This window comes from Vanellus vanellus, assembly GCF_965231255.1.
Source record: "Vanellus vanellus genome assembly, chromosome: 12".
Classification (NCBI taxonomy): Eukaryota; Metazoa; Chordata; class Aves; order Charadriiformes; family Charadriidae; genus Vanellus; species Vanellus vanellus.
Window position 1 is genome coordinate 22,688,698 of NC_138917.1, and position 15,526 is coordinate 22,704,223.

Consider the following 15,526-nt stretch of genomic DNA (forward strand, 5'->3'; position numbering starts at 1 on the left):
CCAGGGGAGAGTTCTCCAGCACCAGCGGGTCTCAACCAGCATCAGTTCCTCCAGGGAAGGGATTGTGGAGCTCACCAGGCTCAGCATGAGCAAGCCACGGAGAAGGGGTGCTGGTGGGTCCACGGGATCTTAAAAGATCCCTGTCTGCAGTTTAAAGCTGTAACTTGTGCGGCAGTCTGGGACCGCAGGGCTGGAAGGGAGAAATGCCACCGGCAGCTCCAGCTCTCCGGGAAGGTGGGAGGGGGCAGCTGGAAACCAGCACGTTGCTTCACACGCGCAGGTTTGCCAGGTAACAGAGCAGGAAACTGAAGGGCATCCCAAAGGAAAATTTGAAGCCGAGAAAAAAAAAAAATCAAGGTCAGGCGACAGGTTTTCAGCAGAAAGCAGCGTTTTCACCCAAACAGGTTCTCCAGCCAACAGCAGGTGCAAAACACGTAAGTCCTGTGTTCACACGCAGTCAATGAACTAAAACCTGGTTCCTGGCAGCTCCAAACAGAGCGGGTCACGAGGACAGCGTGGAGAGGAGCAGGATCAGGCCGTCCAAACACGAGGCGTGGGGTGGGGTGTTTATTTTTCTTCACCAGGGAAGTGAATGCAACATAAAACCTTTGCTGTGTGAACCCCAGCCCCCAAAATGTTACGATCACTCTCGCGTCACGCAGTGGCAGAGAAAGCGCGATGCCACACAGAGACACCCCCACAGAAAGGATCATAGACCACGAGCGGAGGGTAAAGACATATAAGTTTGGCCCATATGTTTGAGTTTAAAAAACCCCAAAGCCGCTCAGATACAGCGCAGTGATGACAAGTTTTAGTTTGGTTGGATACAATTGAGCTTCATTTAGTGGTCTGCTCTGCTGGGAGCAAACTGAAGTGGGGGAACGGGGGCTTGCAGAGAAACCCATGAAGCTGCTGGCTCGGACTCCTTTGCCTTGGAAAAACTCACCGGGGACGCAGGAGAGAAGGGCACGGGGGCTGAGCTCCTTGCAAATCTCCCCTAAGGCCGGTGGGAGCAGCTGCACAAAGTATATACCAGTCCCACCGGTCTGCCGTGACATTTAGAGTGTGCTTTCACTCCATGGTACCTGAAATAAGACCCATCACACGAAAACAGCGTATTCTTTTTCGGCTTTAGCTAGCTCCTAAATGACCTTGAAGACAGTTGAACGTCAGATATGTGGGGATGGGCCATAACGGCAGAAGAAACCGGTGGCCACGTGGAGCTTCAAACAGGAATTGATCAACTGGGTCATTTGCTCTGTGTGTTCAGCTCACCATCACCTCTGCTGCTGCTGGGATGGGGTCCCTTGCCCCTGTAAAATCCCCTCCCTTCCAGGAGGACGTGGTTCAAAAGGGTTGTGCATTCTTCACTTGGTGTTACGGGTTTTCCTGTTCACCCGTAGTAGCTGCTCAGATTGAAACCAGAGAGGCGAGGAGTTGCTGCCGGCAAACCAGGGTATTTCTCCGGCCCCGTTTGCCGCCTTGCAGCCAAAGGAAAGCAAACAAAGTGTCCCCAAGTGCCTGTTCAGCCTCCAAACCCTGCCCTCCAGCAAGAAGCCGAGTGCCCAACTCACCCCGAGCATCCCGCAGACATCCCAGCCCCGCACAAGGTCTCCCTCCGGCAGCTCCTGGCCTGGCAGCTGCGTTAAAAGAAACCAGCAAACTCTTTTAGGGGCACTTCGGTACCTTCTTGCTGTGCTCCAAGAAGGAATTAGAGGGGTGAGCAGCTCCCGGCTTTCCAGGCGTTTACTGACCATCACCCACAGCCCGGAAAGCAGCGCCTTTCGGCAGAGCCTGCGCGCCGTCCGCGAGCTGGAATTAACGACAGCAGAGCGATGGGGGTACACAGAATACATTTACATGTTTAGCAGACTGAGTACACAAAATAAATAATTCTGTACACTCTAATCGTAACGTTACGGACTAATTACAAGGGTTCAGACCTCATCCTACAACCGTAAAGGCAGGACTCAAAAGGCAAGTCACAGATGCTTCTCCGAACGGTCCCGTTAGGAGACTAACGGGACACGACCAGAGTAACTTCCAAACCGTTCCAGCCCAGCACCGGAAATCTGGCAACCAAAAATAACAGCAAGTGCCGGAAGACCTCCAGTCCTGAGAGCTTCCCGGGAGGTGTCTTTCCGTAGTGAAAGGCAACAGGAAAACTCACGGCATCTGGGCGTGCTCGCAGGAGCTGCTTCTTTCTAACGCACCTCGTCGGGGCGGCGGATCTCCTCCGCGGTCAGCAGACAAACACAGCGCAACGATATTTGCAAGAGCAGCGAGCAGCTCACCCGTCCCACGAGGGATCGACAGTATTACCACGCAGCGGAGGACAGCGGGAGAAAGAAAAACCGTCATCGGGCAGGCGGAGCTCCCTCCACCACAGGGTGAAAGGTACCGAGCGCCACGATGCCGTTGCCACCGCACATCCCTGCTGCTTCACATTTTTTTGGGGGGAGGGGCAAATTTATTGCTCAGTAAGACACAGCTGATGTGTAGGCACCTTCCTCCGCAGCACCCAAGAGCTGCTTTCTTAATCCAGGCTGAAAGTGGAGACTGAGCGGTCAGAAAAAGCACCAAAAAACCTCCCGAGAGTGGGGTAAGCGGCTTGGGGCTGGGTATCGGGCACCGAGCGGTACAGGCACTTTGCCGTGTTTTCCAGGAATGAAGCCGAGCTGGTTGAGAGGTCAGGACACAACCACCCTCCCCGCAAACCCAAAGGCTCACACTGCGGCCAGAGAACAGTTTGCAGCTCCTCCAGAGGGTGACAACTCCCCCCAGAGCCAATCTCTGTGTTGCTCTGCATCATTTAGAAAACTAAATTAAGTCAACCAATTGAGGTTTTAATTTACCCTGCCTCAAACCCTTTGAAGCTTTAGTATCGTCACTTAAAATAGGAATACGGCCCCACACGGTCTAATAAAAGGCCCGTAACAGCCACACACTGGTTGTCTGAGGTGGTACAGGATCATCTTGAGCTGAGCCTGAGCTGAGGGGTGCTCAAAGGGAGCCTTCGCCCACCTGCGAGGCACCACACAGATGCTGTTACCTGGCTCCAGGACCCACCACGGCTCCCGCAGAGCCAAATCCAGGCTCGCTGCCCAGTAGCTGCGTTAACCACGATTCCTCTTCCAGTTTGTGCATTACATTAAAGTTGACTCTATTGGTACTTCAGCCAAACACCCCGGTAGAAAACAGGATTGAGAAATGAAGCAGGGTATAAGAAAGAACGTCAACTACCAGAACTGAATATCTGACCTAAAAGATGAAAACGTCCAAAGAATTTAAAAGCCTGAGGTTTTCTCATTTCCAAAACAAGTATGTAACGCAGGCCCCACGCTGCAGCGGGTTTCCACACCGCTACCAAAGCCAACAGGTCAGAGCCCTTTTGTCTGGGCTTACTCTCATCACGAGGCCATAAAGCTGTCCCTCCTGTACGGCTGCACGTTTCCAAGAACGGCGCAGTCCAGGAACGGGCGGGAGCATCTGGATGCTATCACAATCTCGGTGTTAAACAGCACAGATTTCACCTGGGTTGAAGGAAGGGGGAAGTTTACCGCTACTGGGTTGAAATGTTGTTTTTTTAGAAGCCTGAGAAGGGTGAGAAGTAAATCAAACACGGACAAGTAATTGCTGCTGTAGCAAAACACATAGAAAAATATATTACGTACTCAAAAATCTGGATGCGAGTCTGTAGACCACCTAGTGTTATTTCTGGAAGACCTTTTCACATTCATTTCCAATAACCCTCAAAAAAAAAATAAAAATCAAGGAGGCCACGTTCTTTGAAGTTGTAATGGTCTCTCCCAAGAGAGCAGCCAAACTCTCAGGACAAAACGATGGGATTGTTTTACACAGTACCGCTAAGTTCCAAAAGACAAACAACCGTAATTCCCTTTACTCCTTAAAACCACATTTCCCTGAAACAGAATACGCTGGGAAGCAACACCCTGAGCTGCTCCGTCCTGTCTCACGATGGGAAGAAAGTCCCAGACCTACTGCTTCTAGCCTCAGCATCTTCAGTCTTCGCTTTCTCCTAGTGTCCCCAAAGATGTCTCCCCAAGGCAGGGTGAGCACCTCCTTTAGACCCTGGGGGGGGGGATCTGACCACACACATCTCCCCAGCATCCAGCATCCCTTCACGTGGGTGCACGCGGACCCATGCTCATCCTTGTGTGGGTTAAAAACGCTGGTCTTTGGGAACAGTATAGGAGAAAACGGTGCCAGGCTGAGCAAGCTGTTGGGCATCTGGGACTGCAGGTGTGGTCCAGGACCATCACTCAGCACACCAAACCCAGATTGCTCGTTACAAAGCGCATCTCACCCTGAAAGAGTGGGGAGGTAACAAGAAGAGGGCTGTACTTGGGACAAAGACACACTGCAATTTGCCACTAGGTGTCATTCCAGCTTCGTTTCCATTGTATGAACAGAAGCATGGAAAACAAAAGCACTCCTTTACAGAGATTTGCACACCAGCTAATATAAAGCTAACTCAGCGAAAGCCTGGAACACGCGCGTTACCTGCGCTCTCCCGGCTAATCCAGTACCAGAGGAAGCCTCGCAAAAGAAAAAACAGAACAAAACCAACACCCTGCAAGACAAATTAAGAGCCACCATTAAGAGCCAAAGAAAACGATTTAAAAACCAAACAAAAGAAAAGCCATTTCAGAGATTTTAGCTTCGAAAATCCCCAAACAAGGCACTCCTGAAAAGCGTAAACTCCTGAGACTTGAGATAAACCGAGAGCTGAGATGCTCCTGTGGAATATACACGAAGACAGATGGTCAAGATAATTCACAGTGAAGAGCTTCTTAAGGGGACAGATTGAAGGCACCTGAACTACTGCTCAAAATCACAGCACTCTGCCAGACCCAGCTGAAAACGTGCCCCAACCGCACAGATAAAAGCACCCGAGGAATTGTTTTGAGCTGGACTTTGCAACGTAGCATTCGGACCATCGCAGTTTTCCGGCCAGAGTGGAAACAGTAAGATCAGCCAGGGCTCTAAGGGACACGGGCGGAGCTCTGCTAGTCTCCCCTCTGCCCGCACATGTTATCGTCTGAGTTTCTGCAAATACAGAATGTAAAAAAATAAAAGAAAAGGGATTAAGCCAAGAGTGTTATAATCAAATGATGGAAGGAAAGCCCATGAAGATTTTCCCCATGTTTACATTGATTTTTCCATGCAAACGGGAAAACACTGCATTTGTGAAGAGAATTAGAGTTCTGTTTTCTAGAAAAGCCAAAGCCCCTTACGGGATGGACTTGGTCCTCTTTGGTGCAACTCCCTGCTAGCGGGATGCCTGAGCGCCACACCTCCCTTCCCCAAAGAGGAGGGCTGCGGCTACCCACTGGTGCTCAGGCACATGAAGGATCCTCCCTTCTGCCAACTCACCGCAGAAAACTGACAGTGCCAGGAACTTAAATAGCAACACCTCGCTTCCCAAAACATATTCCAGCCCAAAGTCACCACGAATGACATCGTTTTGAACTTCTCCAGCTGAAAACCCCATTGCTGAAAAGAGCAATAAAGCAAAAATTGTCACGGATGAGAAGATTCTCGTTCCGTTTGGTGGAGAAACGCACTTGGTCAGACCAGAGCTCGAGGTCCTCCCTCACCTTCTCATCACCTTCGTTTAGCCCCCACAAGGGAAAGCACGAAGGAACAGACATCTGCACAACATCGGTGCATTTTGGTGGTCTAGTGGTTAAAGGAAAGGCTCTCAGGTTCTAGAGGTATTGGCTCAGTTCATGAGTTTGACCTCCTCGTGTAGGCAAAATACCTATTTTAAGGATAAACACGCAAGATAATCCGGGGAGGGCCATGAAAGCACCCAGGAGGGCAAAGAGATCACAGTGCCTGGGTGTGATGCTCCAAACATGCAGAAGACTCTTCCAAGTGACGGCTCAGAACCAGAAGCCCTCTGAGCGAGCATCCTCCCATCTCTTAACCTACAGGGGAAGACCAATTTTCCAGTTGATGCTTGTCTCGGAGCGGTTGCTGCTTTTGAAGAACTGTTTGCAGTAACGTGAGCAGCACTGAACCACACAAAGGATTTAGAATTGACCCCTGCTACACGCGCTGGCTGTGCTCAGGCTTCCTCTGGTGCATTCCCCACCGCACGCTTGGGCACATACAGCGGTTATGGCCCATCCCAGCTCTGGGGTGGGAAGCACATCCCTAAAAATTCCCTTTTTTCCTTTAGCACAGAAAACACAGTCTTCTCCCACTGAAACTGAGATGCTTTGCTGTTTGCTGACCACGCGGGGTTGCGGCCAGTAGAGTTCAAGCTCCCTGGAGATGCAACCGACCACTTAAAACCTTGCTGACACTAAAACACAGCAGCACGGGCATCAATCCCGGGTGGAAAGGCCACGCTTGCCAGCCCCTCGAGCTTGCGCAGCCGGCATCTCCGGCCCAGAGCTAAGCCAACACTTCCCAAGCGCACAGCATGACACAAACCTTATGGCCTCACCTGAAAAGTTTAAAAATGCAGCATTCTCCTTCACCGCAAGATCTTGTCTCTGCCACCACAAGAGGCCGAATCCACCCTGAGACTGTGGCATCAGCCCCGCTTTGCCGTTTTAACTGGTTGGGAAGGTATCTCAGCAGGCTTGGCACAAAGAGCAGCTCTACAGCACCCACCTTCCCCCAAGAGGTCCTTCACAAGAGGGCCCCACGTCTCCCATCCAGCACAAGAAAACCCAAAAGGCAGCATTTTTCCTGTTGGATTTAAGTCACCCCTAACAGCTCTAAGGCGTTTGTGCAACGTCTCCAGGGTATTATATCACTCCTGACGCTCCAGGAATGGACCTCTGCTGCTCAAGCCCCAGCCATGATGCTACAGAGCCGTTTGTGGCTATTTCAAGAGCTCCCACCACCGCTTCACTCTGCCAGAGCAGGGACGGCAGTAGCGGGGCAGAACAGGCACGCAAAGCAGGGGAGCCCCATAGAATCTGCAGACAGGGAGCAAATCCCTGGAACCACCGAAGTTTTGGTGAAGTGACGTGGTCGGTAACGCTAGTCTGAAGGGCGCAAGACACGTAATGGGTCACAGACAGGACAGGGCCACAAGAACAACAAAACGTGCACGGTAGGCACTAGTCTTGCTGCAAATAGGGGATAATTCAAGGGGGACTTCAAGGAATCCCCCCAAAACCTGCCTTGCCAAAGACATCTCTCTGCGTACCACGAATTTCCTGCAGGATGACGATCCTCTTCCCACCCCTCTATTAGGAGCACCCACCCAGTCCGGATCAAAAGAAGCGGACTCCAGCTCCGAGCCCGCAGCACTTCAGCCTGGTTGTCAATTTTTGCCCGGCAGCTCTCGAACAGCTTGAGTAAAGCCTTGACGTCATCAGGCGGATGGCAACCCTTAGGGGAAACCTCGCAGCTTCCCAGCCAGCACGGAAAACTGCTGTCTGGCATCTCTTCAAGGAGGAGCTGGTGGGCAGCACGCCGGTGGTGAGTCAGAGCTATCCTCCTTCTAACTGCATGTGACTCATCCCAGCTTCATCGCGTAAAGGCACCACAGAGTCTGACTGAACCAGCTCAGAAGTTGTGTATGTATAATTTTTAAATACATACACACACCCACACGTGTATGCGCACGCACATACGTGCGCATACACACACATAAAGTGATTTCTTTTTTTTGTTTTGTTTTCATATGCAAGTGAGAGAAACTTAACGCTCTGGAATTAATAAATAACTATGAACAACCAAGCTCCTGGGCTACAGAAAGAGCTCTTCTCCCCACGTGGCTCCTTAATTTGTGTATTACTTGAGGCTCTGAGCTGTGCTCTGAGCCCACAAGGGCTCCCCCGTTTCCTGCCTGAGACCCCACGGCACAGCTCGCAGGGTGGGATGGCCACCACACGATTCCCTTTCCTCCGCATGGGGGGGACACCTCCTCGTGGATGGGGAAGGACACCTGGAGGAAGGGAGGGAGGGAGGAACCTGGATGTTCCTCGCTGAGCGAGGGCGCAGCAAATGGTGCTGCGCACCTACGCTGCAGAGAAGACATCTGGAAAGACGCCCGGCAGGTCCCAGCCCAGTGCTCAGCCAGTGTACTGCTGCTGGTAGCGCAGGTTGAGCTCACGCAGCTCCCGTTCCCGGACCCGCCGCGACTTGTTAGATTTGGTGGAACGGCTGGAGCGGGTGGACTGCGCGGACTTGGTGCTCTGGCAGCGAGAAGAGGCCCTCTTGAGAAGGTTTTGCGAGATGGAACGGTGCAGGTTCTTCATGGAGGAAGAAGCTGCCATGCTGACCACCCATGGGTGCTTCAGGGCCTGAAGGGCTGTCATCCTGTCGCTGGGGTCCACCGTGAGTAGACGATCGATGAAATCCTTGGCCAGGTTGGACACACTGGGCCAGGGCTGAAACACAAAAAGAGATTATTAGAATGAAACACCCCCAGCACAGCTTCACTGGTTAATTAATTCCTCCCATCTCCAAAAGGTGCTTCGGGGCATTCCGCTTCTTCCATTTTCTCTTTCATCCTCGAATCCTCCAAGTTGTAACCAACAGCATCTGCCCAAGGAGAATGGGACACAATTCCTTAACAGGCTGTCAGGGGGAGAAGCTGTTAGTGGGAAAAGTCTACACGTACATCAAGTGCAGCGTGGATCCATCCAGCAGCGGGGCTCAGGCGCTCAGCCTGCCCAGTAGCTGACCCCGGATCCCAGTCTTCCCAGGTGCCTCAAGCCTACAGACACCTACACACACACGCACACACACACACACAAACGCGGCTTCCCAGACCTATGTCCTGCTCCAGCTGCTGGCCCTGAGGCCTCCCGCCTCATCTTCTCACATCATCTTCCAAAATCATACAGTTATTACAAAAAGAACAGTAACTGTATCCCGTTCAAGACCCTCCTCAATCCAAGTGCTCTGTATCCGACAGAGCCATTACGGATGCGAGCTGTATTCCTCACAATGAACAGATCCCGACCCCAGACCGCTGATTCTCTTCTGACCCTTCATCTAGTGAGCAAGCACTGACCTCTGCATCAACCCTGAAACCAAGAGTAGGGAGATTTTTCTGCCATGGTACTTGGTCTCATTCCCAGGTGGAAATCTAGGAGATGGACGCTGCTACTGGTCAACCCTGGAACAGCCAACTCAGCCCAGCTGGAAACAACCCCATAAAACGTGGTAAATATACAGAAATGTTACATAGAAGGAATTTTCAGGAATGCTTACCAAGGAAAAGAGGAAGGGAGTTTTTTTACTAAATACTAGTTTTAAAGAAACAAGCTCCAAATAATGATTTATTTCTATAATTAATGCCTCCTATATCCCCGCAATACAGAGAAGCACAGCCATAACAAGTTACGACGAGACAAACACCTACAGCCACGTGTGCTGGAATCGTTTCATTTCTGGCAAAATACCGTATTCGCCCTAATGTGAGAACATTTCCTTTAGCACGAGGTGAAGGTTGGGCTGTGGAGAAAGCTAGGAAGAAAACCGTGGCAAAATCTGCTGCGAGCACGGAGTGGAGGCTGCAGCGTGGCCAGCATAAAAAAACCCAAGTGTCACATAGACCCAGGCAAGGTTTCTGCAATCACTGGGTGTTGTGTGGGTCTCACCTCTCCTGAAACCACCAAGACTGAATTTTTCAAGTACCTGGAGGCCACATCCCAAGCAGCCTGAAAAATAAACCAAACAAACCAAAAGACAAAACAACAGCCTGAGCAGATTCATGGAATGAAGCAAAGATTTCGATACAATAATTAAGGTCGTGTACGCACACATACGTGTAACCGAGTGGAAACGGCACGTGTGGTTCAAAAAGAAAAAGGCTGCTGTGCTGCGTCTTTAATTCCTCTCTTCATTTGGTGAGGAAGAAAAGAGCCCAGCTATTTTAAAATTCGGGGTCTGCCAACCATACAGTCAGATATAACGACGTTTTCTCGTACAAAAGGTCTAAAAAAAAAAAAAAAAAAAAAGGTATGAACTGATTCTTTTCAGGTCCACAACTTATTGCTCCTGAAAGCAATTTTCTCTTTCAGAAGCCTCAGAGGCACCAGCAAGAGAGTTAATCCCCGGGAGGATTTCGTAATGAAAGGCAGGACGCTCCGAGAGTTACAGCCAGCTGCTGCCAGCCCCGGACCACGGACGGTCAGTGGCACGGCCGGGAAAGATGAACACAAGCTCTAGCTAAGGAACCGGCCGCTAGGACGGTCAGGGGACAGAAAGTCTTATTTTACAAGCGATAACTAAACCAGTCTGGGCTTACTCAGCTTAGCTAAAGTGAGATATATGATCGCTGGCAATAACTATGCAAGAGAAAGAGAGTGAAAATGATACAAACGACTTGATATCAAGAAAATACCGGTACATGAATTAAAAAACTATAAGTGTTCCTGAGCGTATTGAGGATAGAAATGGAACTACTTACAGCCAGAGGGCTCAGGAAGGAAGCACAGCCTTCTCCTGCGGATCAGACACCACTTCTGTGCTTTGAAACCGCATCCAAAATCCACTCCCCCCTTCCCCCCCGCACATTTCAAGAACAAAATCAGTTCACAAAAAAAAAAATCTCTTAAAATTCAAGCTTTTCTATCTACTGCTTTCAAATATAATTAGTTTGTCATGACCTGCCTTAAGTCACTTTTTCTTAGCTGATGAAACACATCTTGACAACGGAAGAAGAAAAAGCAGTCACTTGGCAGAATAGAACAGGGACAATCTTTGATCAGAGACTCATTAAAGTGTTCGTTTATAAAGCGGATAAATTAAATAGGAAAAAAAAATCTCTACAAATGTAGCGAAAACCACAATAAAAGGTTATGATCGCAATTGAACACACTGGTCTGTTCTGCAGAACTCCAGCCCCTTCGGAGAGCTCAGCTTTTATGCTATTTATAATAACAGAACCAAAAAGCCAAATCCGCCTCTGCCATGGGGAGACATAAATCTCATTTCAAGCCTACAGATTTCCTACCAGGCTTCTGGATAAGGTGCTTGCTTTGTTAAGTGACAGCAAAGGGAATCAACTTGCAGGGTTTAGTCTTTATTGGCAGGATCTCAGATAACACCAGGGTCATACCGTGTGTCAACTGGCAGGTCGACACATCACCTTCCTTTTAAACTCCGGATCTCCTGTTACAGACGACCTTTGGGTTCTCTTCTCTCTTCCACAGATGGACAGATCGAAACAAAACCCAGCAACAAGAGGTTTTGCCTCCACTCTACCAGGCTTGCCTTCAAAGACTTTTAAAAAGTCTTTTTCTGTAAAAGTCTATTTTCTTTTAAAAAGTCTATTTTCTGTAGTTTCTTTTTTTTTTTTAATGACTCATTTACCAGGTATTCATACAGTTAAAAATCACCGAGTCATCATTACCTGTCTACACCTCATTAACCTCCGATCACTTCTTTCCTCATCCTCCTCCCAGCAGGCAGAGAGCTCACCCCGCTCTGTTCCCTTCATCGAGGACTCACTCTCCAAATAATGCTAATGAGACGTCTAAGCCAACAACATGCCTATCCAATTTACTGACTTTAACTCAAAGTGATAGTAAATGCTGGTGACAATTCCACTCTCCTTGCAATGACAACGTTTTAACAACTCTTTATTACCATCTTCATCACTGGTACCTGCAATCGAGATGACTTAGATACCTTGAAACAGCTTTTCTCCACTCAAATGGAGAAAACGTACTCGCATGATTCCAACCTTGCTCTTTTTCCTGGGGTATCTCTCCCCATCCATCTAAAAATCTTTCACCTCTCTGAACATTGGCCCTCACGGAGGTACAGTCACACCATGATCTCCATCCTCTCTCTTTTACCTAAATCCAAAGAGATGCACTCAAATGAGAAATACTCAAGGACTGACACAACAGTATTTTTCTTGGAAACACATCTTCAGGACACACAGGAAAGCCCCATTTCCTCCGGCAGATGTTAGTAACTGCACAGATCTGGAACCTGAGGCAACCAGAGAGCTATTGGAGCCGTTCAGATGTATTCAAACGTCAGACAAGCGATGGCTGCCCAGCACAGAGCAGGAAATTTTGGCGGGCGAAAACGAGCCTCTCAACACCAGGAACAATATTAGTTCAAGTCATATTAAAAGATGGCAAATGCAGTAATTCAGAATTTGAAGAAATCCCCGAAGAACATATCAGTCTGAAGACCTAGAAGCTGTGAATACACCACCAGCCTTAGCCTTGAGAGCCTCGTGCGTTGCACCAGTCCAGTTTAATGAAACCTAAAGAAGAATAAACTCCAAACAAAAGCAAATTGGATTTCTCATTATCCCAATTACCCTAGCTTCACCACAAACGTCGAGTATGGAGTACTTGCAATTAGATTTTTCTTCCGGTCAGCAAACACAAATCAGTTTATTGATCTGTTTATGCAGCCGGAGGTTTCATTTGCTGCACCGTACGCATCTTTGGTTTTATTTCACACTGAAGCTTTTTCTTTAAAAATAGGTAAGGCTACATTCTACTGAAGCACTGAGTGGGATGAATTTAGCAATTTTCAACCCCAGTCCCTGGAGAAATGCATCCACTCTCCAGAAACCTCGCGTCAGTTGGCAAAACAGCAGTTTTAACTTAGCGAAACCCCAGGACCGCTCCCGACGAACACCACAAGGCAGCAGCGTTGGCGTCAGAGCTGAGGAAGGTCAACGCTGGTGTGTTTGGGGAACACGAAGGAGGACATGAGCGCAGGACACGAGGTGCACTCACACGACAGAACTGAAGCGATCTACAGGAGATTCTGCTTTTCTGAGGAGAAAGAGAATGGCTTGGGAGGAAAATGCTCCCACCCAGTGGCCATGAAACACTGCATCAGCTAAACCCCATCAGATAGCTCTGCCTTTAATCTCACTGCCGCGATGACAAATTCTTCTCCTTTGCGGCAGAAAAATGAAGAGAAGCCACCAATCCTTGTGCACTTTGCAGCCCTGTTCCCTACGAACTGATTTCAAACGTAATGCAGTTTGAGTATAACTTCCGCGGCGTTCCCTCTGTTAGACTGCATTCCTCCAGAAGGGAAAGGTACTACAGTAGTTCTGGTGTCTTTCTACATATTTTAAAAAAAGGTAGAATAGCCATATTCTGAGCAGAACCTCAGCAGTACTTGCCAAATGCCAGCAGAGACGTCCTACAGGGAACCAGCTTTTCAAACAACTGCAATCACGTCCTCTGTCTGGGATAGCCAGCGCAGCATCTGTTTCACAAATCTAATTTCTCATGAGCCAAACATTGGATACAAACTAGTTTAACACTGTAGACTACTGGCCCTCACGTCGAAGGACTGAACATCCTCTGGAAAGTAATGTCTCTAACTCCAGAATTTAGCAGAGTGGCTAAACACATGATCCAGCAGAATTTAAAAAAAAAAAAAAAAAAAAAAGGCAGAAGAGCTGCAGTAAGTAAATCTGAACAGCTCACCCTACCGCAGAAATAATGAGGGTCCCTGCATCAAGCCAAAGGAAACAGCAGCACATCTTTACTCTGGTGTGCAGGCTCAGCAGAGGGTGAAGGAGGATGTCTTGCCATCGTTTTGCTCTCCTTTATCTGATCATCAAGAAGCACTGGGGAAGACTTACCAGCTTGTGCTTACAGGACCAGAGCTCTAAGGTGCTCTTCCCTCTGTTCACCAGGCAGGAGCAGGACTGCCGGGCTTCTGAGATCAGAAGAGATGAGATGCAGTAAAGCCTAGTACTACTGTAAGCTGTAAAGGATCCTTAAATTAAAAAAAAAAAAAACAACAAAAAAAAACCACAACAACAACAAAAGTCCCACCAAAACCACATCCTACCCACTAACTAGCACAAACCTTCAGGCACACGCAGATCCCCAAGAGGCAGGAAAGACCTCTGAACTTGCTCTGGTGACTGTGAGGATATTTGAAACAGAAAACCAGCAATTAGTAACTCATGATCTTTGAGATGTGCTCTGCAGTCATCCGTTCCTCACTTCTGTCTTTTGTGCAGAGTTATCCTATTCAACAGCTGAATCCAAGAGGTCAAGAGGCCTCTCAGGAAGAGGGGAAGGAAGACGGACTGTAAAGATGTATATGGATGTCATCTATCCGAGAACTGCAGTTGTTATTGGCAAAATTCCCTCCTCGTCAAAGTGCCTGTCCCATTGCATCCCTCCAGGCCCAGGTGACACCCTTCAGCACCCTGCACCTTTGTAGATAACCTAGAGGACCACCATAGGGTCACTCAAGTGGCATAGGGTCACTCTGTTTGACGCTCAAACCCCAAAGTCTCATCGTGCTTTCCTTGCCTGGTGAAACCGTGAATGAAGTCTGAGATGCTAAGCAGGCAAACTTCAGACAGACCCATTTCTTACAGGTGACCTGCTTGAGCCTGACTACAGTGTTCTCCAAGCTAAGAGCAACTTCTCCCTGGCCAGGCGAGAGGTCTCCTTGACTCCATGGGCGCAGCATTCTGTGTGCAAAGCCTACACACACACACACACTTTGAAGCTCCTTGACATTTTCCCTAGAGACACAAAGCTGCAAAGGGATCTTCAGGTTAGTCCTGTGCAAATAAAAGCAGCAGCAGTCATCTGACTTCCAAGCTTTGCTTTTAGTCTTGACAGTACCCGCTGAAGGAAAAATACATATTGATTTCCCGATTCCTACCCAAGTTACGTGTTGTTTTCAGGAGAACTGACGTGAGCTCTAAAGACGATGTTATGGGGAAGGTGAGGGACACTCAGAACTGCAAAGGCCGGTTGGTCTTTACAAAACCACGAAGCACAAAGCATGTTATCACAGCTGCAAAAGATCGCTCTTGGGTCAAAAAATACTGTATCCCAGCCTCATTGATTCCTAGGAAGAGTCTGGAGAAGCTTCAAAGCACCAAGGAGAGTGAGGAGCCCTACAGCAGCACACGGGTTCCTGGCACGCTCACCTACAGAAAACCATCAGGCGGCTACTTTAAAGTTTTACAAGACAAAAAAAAAAAATCTCATTGGGAATGAGCCTGCCCCAGCAGATAGGCTGGGCTGAACATGTCCATGTGGCCAGAGGGACCGCCTTCATATCGTACCCTTATCACCGTTAAGAGAGATGCTCCACGCCACCGAAGATGAGCATGCCATCTTCTCAACGTTCATTCCCATTTTGCTGCTCTCTATCATGCCAGCACAGGCGGCTTGGCTTGTGCAACCAAAGCGAGCCAAATCAGGGAGCTTCTGCGAGTTTTTTTCTGCTGGGGTTTTCAGCCACCGCTCCTTGGCGTGATTCACCGGATGGCTGCCGAAACAGCTACATCAGCCCAAGTGAGCGACTGGTACGGAGTCCAGAATTAGCACCACTTCAACCAAATATGAAACCTGTGCCACAGTCTGTCTTACAGCCTTAATGACAACGGGATAAATTCCCACGGCGGAGATTAACAGCTCTGGCCCCTCAGGAATGACGGCTGCTGCTTGCGAGATGCACCAGCATTTCCTACAAAAGCATCTCCCGAACTTCTAAGCTGCGTAAAACACGAGGCGCATCCCCGATCCGCAACTTCAGCCCCGCTAGATAATAAACCCGG

At 49.0% G+C, this 15,526-nt stretch overlaps 1 protein-coding gene across 1 annotated transcript in view; it reads right to left on the reverse strand.

Moving 5' to 3' along the window:
• Window positions 1–8,063: 8,063 nt before the first annotated feature.
• PSKH1 (protein serine kinase H1) overlaps window positions 8,064–15,526 on the reverse strand; it is a gene marked incomplete at its 3' end in the record, with an annotated part of 32,966 nt that continues 25,503 nt past the window's right edge. The window contains exon 3 of the mRNA XM_082489614.1: window positions 8,064–8,381. Coding sequence (XP_082345740.1) covers window positions 8,064–8,381 — 318 coding nt within the window. The remainder of the gene's footprint in view (window positions 8,382–15,526) is intronic.